Raw genomic sequence first — 18556 nt, 5'->3', positions numbered from 1 at the left:
AAATGTGGCTCCAAGGGAGAAGACCCATATGTGAGCAATGAGAGTACTTTTAAGCCAAGCACCTAAGAAAGCAATAGAAGAATTCAGATAGAAGTTCAAAGACAGACCACTCACCTAACTCCCGGGACAGCTCTGATAATGTCCCAAAGGTCACAGGACAAGATTTTACTTCTGCAATATCCCATGTTCCTGCATTTAAAAAGCAAACAAACAGTAACCCAAAATGTGATGTCACATTCACAGCTGGCGACTGCAGTTTCTACCTGACACTCCTAATCTCATTACAGCCCTTCCATGTTCTCTCTATCCCAAGCCTGCTGTTGCTAGAGGAGAATCAAGCAAGGAGAAATTATCATCTTCTATGGACAGAGTCCAGCCCAGTTGCCATGTACCCCTTCTTAGCCCTTCAAAGTGCATGTCACACCAGCATGGCACTTCTCTGGACTTAATTAAATTCCTCACTCATCTGAACTGTTGTCCCCTTTATGGCAGAAGTTGTCATCATGTGTCAGCTTGGAATTTGGCCTTCTGAAAGCATTAAAGTAAAAAATGGTACTAACATCCTCCCTCTGCCAACGCTATACTTTACAAAAAAAAAGGACTCTAGCAGAGAAAACAACTCATGTAAGGGCAACCTAAAACCATATTCTGAATCACCAGAGTACTGGATTACTGCTACTGAAGGTGAGTCATCATATGGCCTTATATACCAATCAATCCAGCCATCTAGCTTCATTAATCAGTGAGAGTGTAATGAAAATCAAATGCTTCTGAAAATTAACCAAGAAGCAGTATTAACCACTTTAACTTTTAACTCATAACTCTCCCACCCCACTAAGAAGGCAAGAAGAGAGACATAAAGAAAGATACAAAGGTCCAATTACCACATAGTTATTTATTATTGGTATTGCTCTAGAATCTACAGTATCACCCACAGAAGAAATACAATGTGAGACATAACTTAGCCCTAAAAATTAAACCATGATGGAAACAAAAAGTCATCAAATACCAGTGAGAGAGCTGGTATCAGCACCTCCTAACTGCTAGCCTAATGACCTGCCAATCCATCCCTTCACTGTTTTAAAGGTGTCTGAGGCTTTAGAGACAAAGTTTCCCACCTCCAGCTTATGCTACACAGAGAATGTTCCAACAACACAACTGATACCCAAAGTTGCTCTCAATTACTTTTTTTGGATGCCAACAAGGGGTGAATCAGCTGGGAAGCTGGGCAAACTGTAGGTACAGCATAGCACTGACACAAACAGACTACTTCCCACTATTAAATACCCAAACTGACTTAGGAATACCATGCCTTATACTGCTTTGAAACTCATGGATACACCCTGAAGTCTAACTGATGGTTAGGTGTAAGCATCCTTGGAAGGACAGAGTTTGGTTGCAAAGGAACCAAACACTAAATAGCTGTGGGTAGAAAACAACTTGCACCCAGCAGGTAGTCTTCAACACAGCAGAAATTCCTGCCATAAAGACCTGTCTTTTCACATTTCTGGAAAATAAATGACAGCTGTCAGGGTTCAAAGGGGGTGAACAACACTGTGTGTGTGCAGGGTGAATGTTGGTGGGGCTGTACTCTGGGGATGCAGTAATTCATTGAGCTTTTCCTCTGAAACCCTTGAACGTCAACACTCACCTACATTGGAGAAAACATCTTCTTCTGACTGGGAGGGTGCTGATTCTTCCCGTATGGCTCCTGAGGCCTTCAGCGCAGTCCCACACTCTGCCTTGGCAATGACAACACCTTTTCCACTGCCACTGGTGTCCTCTGTGAGTGACCACAGCACTCCCTTCTCATCCCAGTCAAAGGCTGGCTCAACCACTGAGCTACCCAGGGATGCTCTGCTGGGATCTTCTCAGGAATAAACATTATCACAGGGTCATCATTATTTTTAATTACAGTGAGGAGTTTGTACAGGGGAAACAACAGAGCAAAGCCTGATCTAAACCTATCAGATGTAATGGCTATATTCCAAGTGAAATTATTTACAGATACAATGACAGTAAAGCAGAGCCCCTGGGATGGGACACTGAAGCAGCAAACATGTGAGAAGGAAGGCACCACACAGTCCAGCAACAAGTCCCACAGGGGATGACGCCAGACCACAGAGGCCTTGGGCATCCCTCCCTGACTGCAAGGGTGGCTCAAGGCCTCCAGTCCAGCTGGGGACCCTGAGCAGTAAAGGGAGAGAAAGAGGACAGCAGGACCTCCAAGGAAAAAGAAAGCAAACCTCTTGGATGTTGGCAGTTCAAGGCTGCTAGATAAATCAGTGCCAGGCATACGGATATTATAAATAACAACAACAATTTCCAGCATCTTTTGTTTCAAAGGACTCTCAAAGCGCTTTAGGACTCCATTTTCCTGTGACTCTGGTGGGGAAGGGACCACTGCTGGCATGAACTCCACCTTCACACACCTTAATGCTGCTGCTGCTGCTTCTTCCCTGCTAGGAAACAGCAATCAGCACTCAGCAGGGTTAGGACTTCTTTCTGGAAGAGCACATTTCACTGCTTTGTAAATGTCCACACTAAGCAGGACCACCATGATCACCTGGTTGAGTCTCGTGCACAACCCAGGATTCCACCAAAGACTTCTGGTGCTTCAACTGTGACTTAGTCTGCTGAGCTCCCTTGCCCTGGGACAGCAAAGAACTTAACGCCAGCATGGGCTCAGTGTTAAACCATGCATGGTTAACCTTCTGCACAGGCAGCTGGCACTACCTGCCAACAGGACAACTTACATCAATAAAGCCAAATGTGGACGAACCTACTCTGCTGGAGGTCAAGCACAGACCTCAGCCTCTTAAGCCCTTAGAGCCTGTCACGTGGATCTTTAACTCTTGAGAATCCAAACTCTTGATATTTAACTCAATATAATCGAAATGATAAAGTGGTCCCAAAATCCCTGCATATTTTTAGATTAAAATTTGCTGTTCACTTACCCTGATCTTCATTTTCAGTAGAGCATCTCAGAGCACTTTAAGACAGTCTTATTGCAGACAGTGTACAAACACCCACATTTATCCAGCTCTGTCTCCCAATTCCAAACTTCTACCTTAGCTTCTAAATTACACTAACATATTAAACTTTCAGGTTTCTCTATTATATTAATCATTTTATCACAGCTAATTAAGGCATTTCCAAATGCCTTCATTCCATGACCTGCTTTCATACAGATGTTATAACATAATGAGTAGAAATGTATACAGTCAGAAGTGAATGGCAGACACTTTGACATCCCCAGAGGAAAAATGTGGATTGAGCACAAAACGTTGTTTCATTTTATCTCATTAGGATAAGAGTTATCCCCTCTTTATAGCTGTTTACTCTAGGAAGGCCTGGATTAAAGAACCTGTTTGGAACTGAGCAAATCACACAAGTTTTTATACAGCCATTGTCAAAAAACTTTGTCTATCAAGTCACACAAAAGTGGCTATTCCATATTACCTCAAAACTTTAGCAGATCTCAGATCTAGCAGACATTTGCTTTCCAAGTCCTATGGGTTCTAATGAAATAATATTCTGTTTTAATGAAAGCCTGGAGTGAAAGGGAAGCTCCCAAGTAAGAGCTCCCAAAGCTGTCTTTTCTTGAGGAAACAGCCTAAATGAGTGTAAAGATTTTGCTGCCAAATGATGAACAGAGCAAACAGAAAGATTTTCTGGGAGGTGAGAAGGGGTGACAAGTCCAGCCGTATCAGGTGTGTAAACTGAGCCTGTACATTTACCTTTTTGTTTCAGCCTTTCCTTCCTTAAATGTCTCTTTTCTCGGCTGCTGATCTTGGTCTGCCAAACTCCTACAACACAAAGTAAAGTTCATTTGAAGTTAACGAAAAACTTCCTTTACTGCCTTTACTGCTTAGCACCAAGGTCAATAGCTAGCTGACAGTTTCTGATGCTGGCTGTAAAAGTAACATCAGGGCAGCGAGTGCTGCCCTGGTCTTGTGTATCATCTCCCCTGTGTGCAGCCTTTGCTGTCTCTGCAGAAACATGTTACATAAGAAATCACCATCACAAACCTGTCTGTCATGTGTCCTGACTCATGTAACTGCACATATTCTTCTGTCCTTTTGTCAGCCTGATGTGACACCCCTTTCCCTCAGGGGAGATGTCACAACAGAGCATCAGTTGCCTTGTATATCTGACAGCAGAGAGAAGTTCATGAAAATCTTAACTATCAAGCAAGGCTTCAATTTACGGGCTTTCTCTAGCCCTGAACATACCCTAAGACTCGTTCTGCAATATGGAGACCCTCTGCCATGCAGTCCATTTCCACACACATCCATCCACACCAGTGGTGCCACATTCTGCCACATGCTCTCCATGACCCAAGAAGCCAGGGGAGGGACAGGCACAAATGGTTAATAAAGGGAAAAACACAGTCCCTGGATTTCACCAAGACAAATACCTTTCTCCGAAGCGTGTCCAAGTAACAGTAACACATGAAACATTTCATCTGGCTCATCTGTTCAAGAAGCCTAAACATCTGTTTGAAGAAAGCCTCTGCTCTTTGCCCTTCTCCTCCAGCAGCCTTGCAGGCACTCTGCCCCTGACACAAGGGCCCACTGGGAGGACTCCAGTCCAACAGCAGCAAGGGCTTCTCTTGCTCTCACCACCACGCTAATCACATTATAATCTTTTAAGCCCAGAAAAGCTTAGAATTTGTTGTTTTCAATATGACCCTTGGTGGGGGGAGGCAGAGGGGGGGCTCATGGGATGCAGTGTGTTTTCCAATTAAATTCTAGCTGTCTGAGCCTTGCTAGCCTCTGCTAGATTTCTCTGCAGATTTGCTTGCAACCAAAGATCTTGGCTTTGTTTACAGGCATGCTAGAAACTGGCTGTATATTACCCCAGCACCTTTAGCAGCCTCAATCATGGGCACAACAAAACACTGCCTGAGAAGACCATAGCTTCAGCTGTGTATCAGCCTGGCAGAGGCCACAGGATTAGAGTAACAGCATTGAAGACAGGACCCCGCTACCCAGTGGACCTCTGGCCACTTCAGAGATGCTTCCTCATCTGCAGATCTGCCATCCACGTGAATGCAGTAAGTACCTGACAAATGTGGCAGGAAAGCACAAGGTTCCCGTCTGTGTAGTTACATGTAGTAATAGCTCTCAAACTGGCAATTTTTCCCCATGACATAGAATGCTAGAATAGTAGAGAAGACCTCGCTTTTAGCATATTTCTTCCCATGTTATTATTCAGTAATATAAATCAGATAACAGAACAACCCAATCTTTTGTTACCTTCCTCCTCTTGCAGTTTGTCTTTTTCCACAGAAAGCAGATCTTTTGGGACCTCCTTGTCTGAGCACTGGGCTTTCCTCTTCTTCTTAGGCTACAGAATACAGGAGATACATGGCAGAAAGATATAACAGGTATTTGTTACATTTCATCGTGAAGGAAAAAAGAGTCAGAGCAATAGTTCTGAAATGGAGACCACATGGTGGTACTTAGAGAGCAGTAGGTCAATGGAGTCTATAAGTGGGTGCAGAAGTCTTCCTGAGCAGATTTTATTGCAAACTCCAAACCAATGCATGTTACAGATTTTGGTCTACAAAATTTGTCTTACCTTTCTAGCCTGCTAGGCTAAAAAGCTCACATTTTAATTCAGGCACCTACTCTATAGTAAGATTTGCATTCATCATTCCTAATTGTCTTCCTATAAAGGAGTAAAACCTAAAATTACTTACCCCCTTTACAATCAGCCACACTGAAAACAAGAGCTAGGACCCTGCCTATGCTTAAGCAAAACACCCAACCCTGGAACAGCCTATTGTTAATGAAGGTTTCTGTAGTTTACACTAATCTGAAAGGTATAGCAGTGGCTGAGGCCATTTTCATATGGCTTGATGAAACAGTAGAGCTAATCTTAAGACTTCAATTTTGAATGTTCTAGTTTTAACACAGCGGTTCTTGATTTTTCCAAGGCAGGATACCCCTGCTAGGAACACGCTTCTTTGCCCAAGCTGGGGGCCTGCTCCTCACTTGGAAGTGGCTGTAAAACACAGACACTTTCCTCAACCCTAGTAAAAATGCTCAATGCCCAAGAGAAAACCCTTGCCCAGATCCAAGGAAATGTCCCTGGAACTGAAAAACAGGAGATCCCAGCTCCCACTTCTGGGCTTGGACCATGAGACCATCCCACTCGTGGTGGCAGTGACAAGGACCACAGTGTGACTGTGCCAGAGAGTCACTCGGTCTTATGTTCCTAAGCGATCTCTTAAGTGCTCCAACAACAGAAACAATGAATTATCTTTAAAAAGGATATCAAGTAAGAAGCATTCTTAAAACGTGTCTCTTGAAAGATAATATTTAACTCTCAAATTCTTACTGGTACCTTGAGGACCTTTTTCTCTCTGCTGTTGGCTGATGTTATAAGCTGGCCATTCACTGGAACCTAGAAGATGGACAGTAAAAAAAGCATTATGGAATTTATATGTGCATGTGCGTGTATGTGTAAATATATATATGCATATGATTAATACATTCCTATAATACATATGATAGGCTGAAACACACAGCTGAATAACCTTCAGTACAAATCTGGGCTGGAATTTATGGCCTTGTTCCAATCTGAATTAATTTATTCCAAATTAATTAGTGTTAGTTAAACCTTTATGAATGTAAATCCAGAAACCCCACATAGATTTATTCCAAAGCAGACATATTTGTGGTTTATCCTAAGATCTGTCTAGGATCAAAGTTGTTTTTCAAACAGGGTAAGCCTGTCTTAAAAAAGCAGCATAGACAGGAGAAGGCTTATTGTAATTCTTGTTTACTGGTTGGGGTGGATCTTATGTTCCCCCTCAAGTGTATCTGACCAACTAAAAGCATAGCTTTTGTCCTACCTAGATCCTGTAAAGTAAATCATGAAAGTTTAAGAACTTTTCAAATTACAGTTTGATTAATGTCTCGGCTGTCTCAAAATTCACTCTCAATGGCCAACCTCCAGCTACAGGGGTGGGAGGATGTAAATCTGCAGCTGAGACAGCTGCAGTCCTTCAGCCTGTAAATGCTTAGCTCTTTGGTATTTGGGAGATTTTAGAACTATTATTCACAAATCTCAGAAAGGTCTGATTTGAAGTCCCTGTTCAAGACAGTTGGACAGGCACCTGAATGCTGGCAAATCTTCATCCCTGAAGGTGCTGGCTTGGAAACTTGGACAGTTGCAAGCTTGTGATGGGCAAGGGTGTAGCATGGACCTAGCAGGCTGGTGTTCAACTGACACACTGCAGTCATTAGGAGGGGAAGCCCCAAAATTTCGGACTGTGCAACATACTACTCTGAACACACAGACAACACTGATTCTGGGTCTTCCAGTGAATACCACAGTAACAGGAGCCAAAATCCCTGCCTGATTACATCAGTAATTCCACCACCTTCAAATTAGAAGCTTAAACCAAGTGGTCCACATCTCTTTCATCTCCCTTAGCTGTCAATTGTAAACAATATAATTGTTTACAATTATATTTTTTGCATATTCACTAGTAAAATAATTACTTCTGTATTAAAACCCAGCACTATTTTTTAACAGTTAGCAAGGCCATCTTTGTTTTTTTCCTCCGAGCAGTCATCTCTCTTCTGAGACGCTCAGATTCATTTACTAGACGCACTCCATAAAGCCCACCACAAAACAGACCATTTTCCATATCCTGCTCTGCTCAAGGAAAAAATTCCCACTCTGCCTGCAGCAGGGAGGGAAGCAGCTTCTCACATAGGATGGCAGACATAAAATACAAAACCAGCAGAATTTTGGTGAAAATTTGAGCCACTCGCTTACAATATTCTGTCTTTCTCAGCATATGCTTCTGTCCAATTAAATGTGTGAAAATATAAATAGATCACGTCATAGCCAACAACAATTCTTATGCAATATAAAATGTTTTTGGGGGGTGACTTTTCACTATATGACACAGGACTTCAGAAAAACTGAACCTTATGGGATAAATACAAGAAGGGATGATTGGCTGAAGCCACACAACATGTAAGCCCAATATTCCTTTCCAATCTCAACAAACCCTAGTGATTTCCCAGTTCTCATAAGGAAATTTTCACCATTTCCTAGAGGATTTGCAAATGGACCTCCCAAATTAAGGCACTTTCATTCAGACTGCTACCATTGGCAAAAGAAACAGCACTGCCAACAGTGAGGCAAGGAGGAGGATGCTTTTTTGCCTTCTTTCAGACACATGAAGAGGATGAGACATCCCACGTTCTGTTAGCCTCTCTTTACATCAAGACACTTCTGCAAGCATGAGGGACTACAGAGACGAGGAGGTGTCAAGATTAAGGACATGCAACTGTCTTCCTCCCCCAGGCTGCCATAAGTAAGCACAGCCCGAGGCTGTACGGAGCCCTCACAGAGGCAGGGAGAACTCCAGAGGGAAAATGCTGAGTGCAATAGAGAATTAGGGAAGACACAAATTATATTGGCTCTGACAGACTTGTCTCAGCTGGGGCCTTCTCGCCATATAAATGACAGCAAGCAAGAAGCTGGAAAAATTGCAGCACTTTGTTTTAATGCTTTGCCAATCTGACTGCTGTATACTTTTACCAGACAAGCACAACATTTCCTACTTAAATGATATTTCATCTGCTAGGCAGACATCCCTCTCTCTCTCCATCACTGACTAAGAGGTTAAAAATATACTGTTGACAGGCATTTACTGTATCCCAGGGGTCTTCATGCTGACTGAACGGCTATTCAGCCCTAAATACCCGCCTGGGACTCCTGAACCTTGTTGCATCCTTCCTAATGAGCAGCTGAGTGCAAGAAAAACACCAAACCAGACCTCTGACTGATGATCACGAAATACCCCACTACTCCGGTGATGCTCTTCTTTCAACCTGGAGTATCTGTTGCTTCCCCCACCACCCTTCAGTAATAGCAACAACTCCCTTTCACCTCCAAGTATTTTTACAGAGTTCAACTTCCTTTCAGGGGAAAGGTATTATTCTAGCCTGACCTTTTGCATCAAATCCTGCCTCTATCCAACCCCTTTTCAGGCAGTAAACCGGCTGTATGGCTGAGGAACCCCACCCTACCCCATTCTTCCCTTTTGAAGCCCTTAGGATACAGGATTAGTCATGCCACTTTACCATGCCGTTTTGCCATTCTGAAAAGGAAAAAGGAATTTTCATTATTTTATTGCACTTAGCCTGATGGACTCATTAAAGAGAAATGAATTTTGTCAGGGTAATTTTTTTCTTAATGAAAAATGTAGTTTTGTACAGGGAGAACACATCTAAAGCCACCACATTAAGTGACTGTATAGAGTCATCACTGAAATTCCAAATACATTAAATATATGCAGAGAAACAGAATCGGGACTTTTAGTGGAATCAGACTTAGCATATTAATTTCTACTCACATTCTGTGGAACAATAGAAAGATTATTTTTAGTTCATGGCCATTTGGTTCGTGACCCAGTGGAACAGGATTTCCCCCCCACCCCCTGCCTTTTTTTTTCCTTTTTATGTAACCTAAGGTTGTATTTCTGATTGCTCTGAAACCTTTATTCTCTTGAGCTAGCACTTAGTTTATTTTACATTGTTAATATAGTTCTACATAAAGTCACAAAGAAAGACGGCAAAGTGATAGCACCTCAAATGTAAAAAATACTGGGTTTAATGATTAATATAAAAATCATGTATTTGAAACCATAAAACTGTACCCCGAGACACTTACCTTTATGCTCTTCAATAGTTTCATAAGACTAGAGACTTTTACAAAACCGAACACCTTTGTAAGTGTCTATAAGCTCAGAAAACCTGCTTTCAAATCTCAGTACCACCAAGTGGTTACAGGATTAATTAAAAATTGTGTGAACATTAGCTTCAGGTTCACTAACTGCCCTTTGTCCCATTTGGGGAAGGTGCTTAAAATTGCCTTCCTTAAGACCGCATGCAAAGGTTTCCCCAGCAGAGGGATACTAGGACAAAATAAACTCAGCGTATGAAATTCAAGGGGAGCTATTATATGCTTCACACATTGGAAATCAGGGAATTCGTTTAAGAACATGAATAAAGATTCAGAAAATTGTTTTCAGCTACCACTTTCAGAAAACTCAAATTAAGTGGGTTGGACACTGGAAATGAAAGGAAGCAAAACTACCCCATCCTGGCAGGGGGTCTGTGAACACAAAACCATTTCCAGATTTAAGAAATACTTCAATTAAACTGTTTCCTAGTGCTCATTTCCAGTACAAAAACTACACCTTTTTTTTTTTTTTTTTTTTTTTCATTGTATGTTACACCAGAAGATAAATGTGGTGGACTTAAGCCAAAAGGCTACACTGGTACAGCAAAACCAACATGCACTAAATTAAAAAAAAAAAAAAAAAAAAAAGGGGGGGGGGTGGAATGTGGATGAAAAGAACAAAAAGAAAATTACTTTCTAACCAGGGCACTAAATAACGTCCCTGAAGCATGCTGTGTTACTACTGAACAAGATATCACTGCACTCTTCAGCTTTCTCGGTAGACCTTCAACAAGCTGAAAACTGAGCAGGATGTTTTCATCTCTCTCAGCATCCTCTGGAAGATCTGGTCTTTGCTCCCTACACCACACACACTGAGTCGGATATTTGCAATACCCCTTGCAGTCCCCTGTTTGCTCACTGAAGATGGGTCCTTTCTTGTGCACAGAAGCACAGGCTCAGCCACAGGGTAAGCAAACCAAAGTGCTGCTGCCAGCCAACCACTTGTATTGCTCCATCAGCAGACAATGAGCAATCTGCATGACAAATGCATTGGGAAATAAAGCAGCACACTGAGTTTCATTAATTCTGAATCAGATTTTCATAAATGGAAGCAGACATCCTGGCCAGTCTGGCTTTGCCACATGGTCCTGTGCCGATGATGGACTTCAGCCTGAGAGACTTATTTCCCAAGCCAATGGGAACCAGGTGAGTGAGAAAGGACAAGCCTGCTTTTGTCAGAGTAGAGAGGATGGGGTTTAGGCAGAGCAGGAGTCCACCAGAGACAGAAAGGCACCAGCTTCAAAGAAAATTACTCATTCATTCCTAATAGCTAGAGAAGGGATAACACAATGGCAGTTTTCGCTAAGGTGACAATGGGAACCCACAAAAACATATTGGGTTTGTTAGCAAAGGAAACAGGCTCTTCATGCATGGCAGAGGAACATAAATGCACTTCTTTGGGCCATGCCTACTCACAACACTACACACACGTACCTGCAGAGGAGAGGGAAAAAAGAGCAGGATCTTGGTTTGTGATCGATACTGTAGATATTAATCACCTTATTAATAGCTATTATTGATATATGTTAATACAAAGTTTTCCCTGACAAAATCACTTCAGATAAATGTGTTCCCAGTAGGAAAGAGTCTGTTGGAAGGGAAAATTACACGGGAAACACATGCAATGAATAGACAGAATGATATGGCACATGCGCACTGGGAATATGTGAAATTTCTCCCTTCGTTTAAAATGCCTGGCAGAGGAAAGAAAGAGGTGGTGCTCCCATCAAGTGGATGCTCCGACAACCTCGGGAAGAGGATCCGAGCCATCAGCACAGAAAACCTGCTCCTCTGCACATATTCCCAGGGATGAAGTTGTCCCTTGAGCACTAACAGGTAACAAATACAGGCTGATGACAAGTAGCAGGAGCTGGAACTGCAGTTGTGGCTATTCATATCCAAAGGCAATTCTGAGAGGAAAAATTAGAGAAGTAGCCCTAAAATGCTCCTGCCTACATTACATATGCTCCTGCTGGCCAGCCTTCCCAGGATACACAAGAGGCCATAGACCGCAGCCATAAATACGGGGAGCTGACAGGCACCTGCCTCGGCTCAGCTGCTCTTGTCATCTGATGAGATGTCTGGGGAAAGAGAGAAGAGCTTCCCTAGTGTGAGCAGATTAAAACCACTGTTGCAAGGAGGGATGAAGAAATTAGTTTCCTGGAATTTGCTCTTTGAATTAATTAGAACAGCATTACAACAAGGGATCAAGGTTCCATTTTGAGGCAATTACCAAACTCCAACACCTTCCAGCATAGTTTTCAATTCTCATCCAAGACAACTGCACGAAAATAATTGTGCAACTGTGTTGCATTGGCATGAAGAGCATTCTATAACCTGAAAAGGTCTATCTGCATACCTCTAGAGCTGAGAGGATTGCTCTTTAGTTCTGGTGATGTTAAGCCACCCCTGCAAGAGGCAAAAAGTATCTCCAGTTTATAAAGATACTTGTGAAAAGCAGAAAGCTTTCTTTTGGGATGTGTAAGACAATACATATTCGTATAAGTTGCCTAAGGAAGATGGTATCACTGCATTTGTGCAAAATGCTCTTATTTTGAACTGTCCAATTAGCAGAACATCCCAAAAACTCTGAATAAACACAAACCCCCAAACTTAACAGCAATCTTGTTCAGCTCGGTTGGCTTTCAGCAAGTCTTGTTAGAAATTTCCTAGAAGACTCTTTATTAGGTAAAAGACTATTTTGAAAATGACTAAACAACCTCTAGCATCATTTCTGGAGATTTCTTTGTGTGTGACAACAGCCAGAATGTAACTTGTTATGTGTGATGCATAATAAGATTCACATTCAAAATATGCTTGTATGATTGTGTTGAGGCCATGAATCCATTTGAACAAAGTTTGTTCAACAGACTTATTTCACATGGGCTGCGAAAGAAATTCAGACTGGGTCTTAACAGTGCACAGCCTGCTCTGAGACTAGAAATCACTCCATACTGTTACTCTGCTGTATGCCAAGCTAACAAGTAGTCAGATGAAAGGCTTGAAAGCTGCCTGCCAGCACCACTGGCATCCGGAGAGACTAACATAGTCGTGCACTGTTGCATTTTAGTGACTTGAACCTTGGAAGCATTTGGATGGAGGTGGCTGGGAGGGCTGGGCTGTGGCTGGGAGCTGCAGGGTGGGAAGGAGCCCCGCACAGAGCCAAGGGCATGCTGCACCCTCCGGTGAAGGCACCCTGGGCAGGCACTGGCTGCCCACTGCTGCAGGGGATAGGGGCACGCAGAGGAAAGGAGCTCAGCCCTACACCAGAGGAACAAGCGGCCCTTGTAAGGCAGATTCCGAGGAAGGCAGGCTCACAGCCCACCCATGGGGCAGCGGCTGGGAATCACTGGCAAACGCGCATTCCCAAACTGAAAAAATAATTAACCACCTAGTTTCTTTTAATTAAGATCTTGACTTATCCACAACTCCAGGATATGCAGATGTTTGGCTGCTGGGATGTATCAACACACCTGAGCACTGGAGGCAATTCATCTCTTGGCTTCATACCTCAGCAGGCAGCAGAGAGGGGCTCCCATCCTGTAATACCTGCGCACCCCAGCTTATGGCATTGGCCATGTCTATGGATGGAAGACCTTGTTATTAATAATATCTCTGATGCTGCCTTGCTAGAGATTTTCATATGCAAATTCTGGCATATTAAAGGTGTTCTGCTGTTCTGGCATCCTTGCACCAGCTAAGTGCCAAGGCAGCATGCAGCATTTTACACTTACGTAAGGAGATAAAAGTTTTTGCCTCAAGGATATAATGTTCCAAAGACAGAGATAACATGATGGGAAATGACAAGGAGCAGTGGAGAAGGGGGGTAGGGAAAGGAAAACAAAAGAAACATCGAAGAGAAAGGGCAGGGTATCATCATGGGAGGACAAGCCTGATTTTTTCATTTCAGCATGTAAGATGGTTTTCCCAGGTTATCGTTCTTTAGGATCTTTTAAGTTATTTTTCCTGACCATCCTCTTCTCATTCTCCACCTCCTTAGGACCATATTTTGCCTCCTCTGCACTTACAGAATAATCAGTGGCTCTTATATAGAGAATGATGCTACTCTGTGTAAATGCAACTGCTAAACTCTAGCCCCTGAAGAGTAGGAACCACTCAGTGCAGCAAAAGATGAGACTAATGATAGAAACTGCAGATTCCTATCTAACAAATTTATCCCTTCAGTTTCTCTCTTCCTCCTCTGCTTTGCTTTCTGTTATTCAGGCCCGTGATGTACAGCATCTCTGACCAGAAAATATCTATTTGAATCAATGTCTTCAGCTGGAACTAATAACCCCAACACCGTTACAGCACCAGGCCTGTCTCTGACAACAACGTGGCTGTCCACCCCTTTCTGTTCCTCACTGCCTCCAATAATTGGTAGCTCTGCAAAATTTTAATTTGTTCTGCAGCCAAGTTATCTACTATTGAGAATTATAAAGCTATAATAAAATTGTTACTGATATCCCTCTTCACCCCTTGACATGGGCAGTTCTGTTCGGATTGCTTTTTAATTGTTTACTAATTCAGGGATACCTATGCTGTCGGGCCAAGATTCTGTTCTCACCGATGAAAGATAAAATCCCCTAAAATGGAATAGCCTATTAAAATATAATACAACTAGAAGTTAAAACTCCCATGACTAAATAATAAAGCCCTGAAAACTAGTGTCATGATGGAAAGCTTGACACATTTGTGTTCATGAAGAACAAAACCACTTAGAGCCCACCTAAAAAAACCCCTGTGAATTAATTTTGTCTCTCTTTCTCAGAAGTGAGACCTAGGAGATACTATTACAGATGAAAATGTTCAGAAATGCTTGATGCATAAAGTACATACTTACTTATGTTCAGTAGGTTCTCCCGAGAGCTTTACTTTCCACACTGCAATACCTTGGTGAAATTGTTTTCTGTAATTTATGCTGAGTTTTTCTGCTACAGACAGCTTACAGCAAGTCAAAGAGACACAATCATGACAAGGCCACACGGAAACTTCATCCTGGTGCATCATATCAAACTCACAACATATACCCGACAAGGTGGCTACAGTCGTCAGCTCACAGCTACTATCACGTCTTAATACAAAAATAACAAAGCTTTGATTCAGAGTAAATATACATCATTAGCACGTTGTATTAATAACATAGCAGAGATACTATACTCATGTCTTTCTTCTTAATATGATGGACACTAACTGGAGTTTTCTTAATTCCTGGCAAACAGGATCAAGCCCATATGGAGTTATGGTGTTAGACAAAGTGATAGAAGAAAGGCCGATACCAGCGGTCCCTGGCCAGCTAAGGTGCTCTAGCAACCTGCTGCCTTGCACCATAACCTTGATGCCACCACAGGGCTCAGAGAGGAATGTTGAACCCCCTAAACTGCCCAAAGAGGTTTGGGACGCGGCTGGACAGGCTGCCCAGGTGTGCAGGATGGGATGGGATGGGGTGGGATGGGATGGGATGGGATGGGATGGGGTGGATGGGGTGGGATGGGATGGGGTGGGATGGGATGGGATGGGATGGGGTGGGATGGGATGGGGTGGGGTGGGGTGGGATGAGGTGGGGTGGATGGGGTGGGATGGGATGGGGTGGGGTGGATGGGGTGGGATGGGGTGGGATGGGGTGGAATGAGGTGGGGTGGGGTGGATGGGGTGGGATGGGATGGGATGGGGTGGGGTGGGATGAGGTGGGGTGGGGTGGATGTGGTGGGATGGGATGGGATGGGGTGGGATGGGATGGGATGGGATGGGGTGGGATGGGGTGGGGTGGGATGGGGTGGGATGGATGGGATGGGATGGGATGGGGTGGGATGGGGTGGGATGGGATGGGGTGGGATGGGGTGGGATGGGATGGGGTGGGATGGGGTGGGGTGGGATGGGGTGGGATGGATGGGACGGCTGTAGCCCAGCTGGGGCTGGAAGCCGGGGGTTCAGCCCGGGCTGCCCGGCGGGGCTGCAGAGAGCAAGCCAGGCAGGAGGCAAAGATGCAGGGGAGGAGGGAGGGAAGGATGCTCGTCCCTGGGTGACCCGCGGTGCCGGGCAGGGAGCAAGCCCCCCGCCGCCCTTACCTGCGCCGGGCGCCTTTGTTCCTCCGGCTGCCGCGCCGGCAGCGCCCCGGCCGCCCGGCCGCCGGCCCCCGCGGGGCCATCTTCCTCCTCCTCCTCCTCCTCCTGCGCCTCCCCGGCGGCTCGGCGGCGGCGGCGGCGGGTCCCCGGTGCGGCCTGGCCGCGTCGCAGCCCCCGCAGGACCAGCAGCGCGGCCGCCGCCAGCACCAGCGCCGGCCAGAGCAGGGCCAGCAGCCGCCCCGGCAGCCCCGCCGCCGCCGGCACCAGCTCCCCCGCGCCCAGCGCCAGCCGCACCGCCGGGCCCAGCATGGCCGCCCCCGGGGCCGCCGCTCCCCCGGGGCGCGGGGACGCTCCGCTCCGCTCCGCTCCGCTCCGCCGCGCACGGGAGGCTGGTGCCGGAGCCGCGCTCGCTGCCGCAGCCAGGAGCGGGCACCAGTGCGGCTGCGGAGCCGCGCCGGGCGCGGGGACCGGCTGGTCGAGGCGGAGGAGCGGGGGGGGTCGGGGGGGGTTCGGGGGGGCGCGGGCACGTCGGTGCTTACGGGAGTCTCGTTGCGAAGGGTTTGGCCGTGAGGGCGGTTGCGCCGTGCGGTGCGGCGCGGGGGGGCGTGGGACCCCGGGCGGCGGCGGTGGCTGCGGGGGGGCTGTTCCGAGGGTGGAGGAAGGAGTTAATGCACCGAGTGGGTCTTTTCCATGTCAGAATGGAAGTGGTAGATTTACCGCGAATGCGATGCGGTTCAAAGCAGCGGAGCGGCGGACATCGGCATTAATTTGAGAGCAGATGTTTGGTTGAGGATGGGGTCGCACAGGGATGTCCACAAGTGACGCATTTCGGTAAAATTCTCCAGTCTAGACAGAAGAGTTTTCAGGAATGTGCTTCTGTTCTCGGGCGCCGTTACGAATATGTCATTATCGAGCAGCATCCCTGTGAGGATTACAAGAATTGCCTATGTCGTGCAGCGCGTGATGTGTTCTCTAGTACTGATCCTCAGAGAAATAACAGCTTACCACCGCTAGCAGAACGCGAAGCAGAGTGCCTCAAACCACAGACCTCTTTTCTTTGCTGGATGGAAAATTTTTCCACCCACCTGATGAATAAGTGCAGGTGATGCTCACAGAAAGTTTTTTTCAAAGTCATAGAGCTTCTTTTAAAGAGACAAATTGTACTTTATCTTGGCCAATCTAGAGAGACAACCTCTGCGACATAAGCAGTGAATAGCAATGAAGGAAGGAATAAACCCCTCATTCAGTAGTGTGTGTCTCAGCGTTGTCGTGTGTCACACCTGGCACAAACTCACTGGGACTCACCAGGGTTGGGAGGCATTACTACTAGGAAGACAGTAAGTAAAGCTTATTTAAATAGACAGCATAAAAAGTCATGTTTATAGTAAACTCAGCACAGAGAAGGGGTTGGTAAGGGAATGGCCTTTACCTGTCTTGGCTCTATGTCACACCCAGTGAGGATGCTCTCTCCTGAGTGTGGATCCAAGCACTGGAGCTCAACCCCAAATACACACCTGTGCAAGAGACAGCAATGGGAAAGGCTCATTATCCATCCTTACGCTGGATTACCAGCTCTTCAGGAATGAAAGATTTATTATTTGCATGTCCTGGGCCTAATTCCAATTCATCCTGAACAAGTCGAGGTTTCGAAAGCACAGTAAGGTGTCATAGCACTCTAGAAATTTCCAGACAAAATACAGGAGGATTGACGATAAAAAGATGTGCTGAATGGTTTTATGGGGAGAAGCAGGTTTCGGAAGGGAGGGAGAAATGCTTACACAGGAGAGGTCCGCAGGAGTATGGTGATACTTTGAATGCTGTTGTTGGGATGGGAACCTTCCACTTAAACATGGATCCCAGAGATTATCTCTTTTCTGTCTGCCTGTCTTGTCCTGCCTATCTTCTGAATTTCAGCACTGACTAATCTTGTGGTCTGAAACCTCAGAAATGTCGGTGGTTTTTTTCCTAGACTTGATACTGATTTCTTCTGAGAATATGCCTATCTTGTACCTATCTGGAGCCCTAAACTGGTGACTGAGTAGTCACATGCAAACATCAGAGACAGGGGGGCTTCCCCTGAAATTAAAAAATGTCAGTTATGTCATTAGTTTTAGAACATTTAAATTTGATACTTGCCTTTTATTTTTTCCCTGTCTTGATATCTCTGCTCATAAAATGAAGATACATCTCTCCAGGTCTGTGCTATTAAAAACCATACAATCTAACCTCAGATCATAAATAAATATCACTACTTTTAGCCTGTCTAAATTAGTTTGCTTTTCTTTTTCCCAGGGAAACATAAACTGAAAGACATTTCAGGAGTCAGCATTGCTTAATTGACTATGAGATTACTGCTTTGCACAATTCCTTTCTATTTCTTTTTTTTCCTCCACAAAATAAAGGCAATTACTGTGGCTGGCCTGTAATGGCATTTATTTTCAAAGATAAACATCACCATATTAGAGCTTTTTCTAGCATTAATACAGGCTTATTTAACAGCATATCACTTAGAGTATTGGTCTATGAAAATAGCACAAATTATCATGATGTCATGTTTCATGGAAAGCGTGAAATTATATTTCAAGCCTGAGAAGACATTTTTCTAGATCTTCTTAGGAAAGAGAGCAGTGACGAGTGCTGTTCCTCAGAGGTTGGTACTGAGACCAGCGCTGTTTAACATCTTTGTTGGTGACATGGACAGTGGGATTGAGTGC

General features: G+C 44.8%; 1 protein-coding gene across 4 annotated transcripts in view; it reads right to left on the bottom strand.

The window, feature by feature from the left end:
- Positions 1-16339, bottom strand: part of LOC141955916 (uncharacterized) — a 30102-nt gene extending 13763 nt beyond the window's left edge. For all 4 annotated transcript variants that reach the window (XM_074895583.1, XM_074895584.1, XM_074895586.1 and 1 more), the window contains exons 1-6: positions 15846-16339; positions 6355-6414; positions 5262-5352; positions 3741-3809; positions 1652-1867; positions 115-189 (exon numbers count right to left, since the gene is read on the bottom strand). In XM_074895583.1, the coding sequence (XP_074751684.1) occupies positions 115-189; positions 1652-1867; positions 3741-3809; positions 5262-5352; positions 6355-6414; positions 15846-16151 (817 nt within the window). In that variant the 5' untranslated portion in view covers positions 16152-16339. The remainder of the gene's footprint in view (positions 1-114; positions 190-1651; positions 1868-3740; positions 3810-5261; positions 5353-6354; positions 6415-15845) is intronic.
- Positions 16340-18556: the final 2217 nt, after the last annotated feature.

Source organism: Athene noctua, chromosome 1 (assembly GCF_965140245.1).
Source record: "Athene noctua chromosome 1, bAthNoc1.hap1.1, whole genome shotgun sequence".
Classification (NCBI taxonomy): Eukaryota; Metazoa; Chordata; class Aves; order Strigiformes; family Strigidae; genus Athene; species Athene noctua.
Note: the sequence above shows the minus strand (reverse complement) of the source record. Positions and strands in the feature narration are given on the sequence as shown.